Raw genomic sequence first — 1094 nt, forward strand, 5'->3', positions numbered from 1 at the left:
GAGTGTTGTAAATGCAACAGTCAATGTAGATTGAAAACATCACGGACCAAGCCTTTTCTCTTAGCTGATTAGCTCATGTTAACACATCATATTTACAGCAATTAATATGTCTTCAGATGGACCAAGAGCTTTAAATAACAGTGTTAATTTAGGTGGTGAATTATATTTTGGTGCAGCAATGAGTGGCTCACCCTGATGTTGGAGTATATCTGCTTCTCAAGGCGTCTAATCTGAGCAAGGTGCTGCCTGACAGCCTCCTGGAGATGTAAGATGCTGCTTCGCTGCTCCTCCGGGTTGCTAGAAATTTCCAGCTGGAAACGCACTCTCTGCTTTTTCTCACTGTGCTCCTGGACACACCAAACAGGGAAAAAAACACGGCATAAGCAAAGATGAAACACTGGTAAGGACATGGAAATATTCTGACCATTTGCCAACTGATGCTCCATCCTACCTTGCGTCTTGGCTCCACGTGTAACAACAGGTTGTTGACAATGTCCAGGATCATAGCGTACTGGACAGGGTTAGTGGATATCTCAAGGTCATGGTGAATGAGGGTGAAGGTGTCCACAGCCCCTGGAAAAATAACAAAGTAACACTATTTAAATTATATGCATAGCATTACAAGACACTAGATGCAATCTAGTGCAGATTCAAGACATACTGTTTGTAACCAGACATACCAGCCTGTTTTTTCAGTAGGTCTTCTTTCTCATGGTTATTCCTCAGCTCTGGTGGTTTGATCTGTGTGGCCAGCTCTGGGTTGATGTCGTGACTGTAACTGATGTAGTGCATCCGGCAGCTACAACGAGAGATGATTCGCTGAACCTGCTGAGCCTCGTTCACTTGAGCTGGCTGGTTCCAGTCTACGGTTATTGAAAAGAGGAAGTGTTACTGCGCAATAGCATAGGAAATCAGAATCGCTGTACAGGTATACATGGAGAAAAATATATGTGGCACGACAGGGTAATGCATTGAAGACATTTGGTGATATTTGCTTTATTTCTCAACATACAGTATAAACAAGATCAACCATTTGTGCATTCAGACATGTATTTTTTACAGCTGTAGAGACACTTTGGTGTAATTGTTCAGCA

General features: G+C 42.6%; 1 protein-coding gene across 1 annotated transcript; it reads right to left on the reverse strand.

The window, feature by feature from the left end:
- Positions 1 to 32: 32 nt before the first annotated feature.
- LOC111648747 (bridge-like lipid transfer protein family member 2) lies at positions 33 to 881 on the reverse strand. The gene is made up of 3 exons (XM_023398489.2): positions 681 to 881; positions 452 to 573; positions 33 to 347 (listed from the first exon to the last, which is right to left on the reverse strand). The coding sequence occupies exons 1-3, from the start codon at positions 790 to 792 to the stop codon at positions 144 to 146; spliced, it is 438 nt and encodes a 145-aa protein (XP_023254257.1). The 5' UTR covers positions 793 to 881; the 3' UTR covers positions 33 to 143.
- Positions 882 to 1094: the final 213 nt, after the last annotated feature.

This window comes from Seriola lalandi, unplaced genomic scaffold (assembly GCF_002814215.2).
Source record: "Seriola lalandi dorsalis isolate HSWRI2012SDOR001 ecotype SW California unplaced genomic scaffold, Sedor1 jcf7180002046833, whole genome shotgun sequence".
NCBI lineage: Eukaryota > Metazoa > Chordata > Actinopteri > Carangiformes > Carangidae > Seriola > Seriola lalandi.

Excerpts from the sequence above, each read along its gene's own strand:
- LOC111648747 (XM_023398489.2), bottom strand. The coding sequence starts at position 792 with ATGCACTACATCAGTTACAGTCACGACATCAACCCAGAGCTGGCCACA. Across the intron at positions 574-680 it reads CCTACTGAAAAAACAGGCTG|GGGCTGTGGACACCTTCACC; the intron begins GTATGTCTGGTT and ends TTATTTTTCCAG. Across the intron at positions 348-451 it reads ACGTGGAGCCAAGACGCAAG|GAGCACAGTGAGAAAAAGCA; the intron begins GTAGGATGGAGC and ends TGGTGTGTCCAG.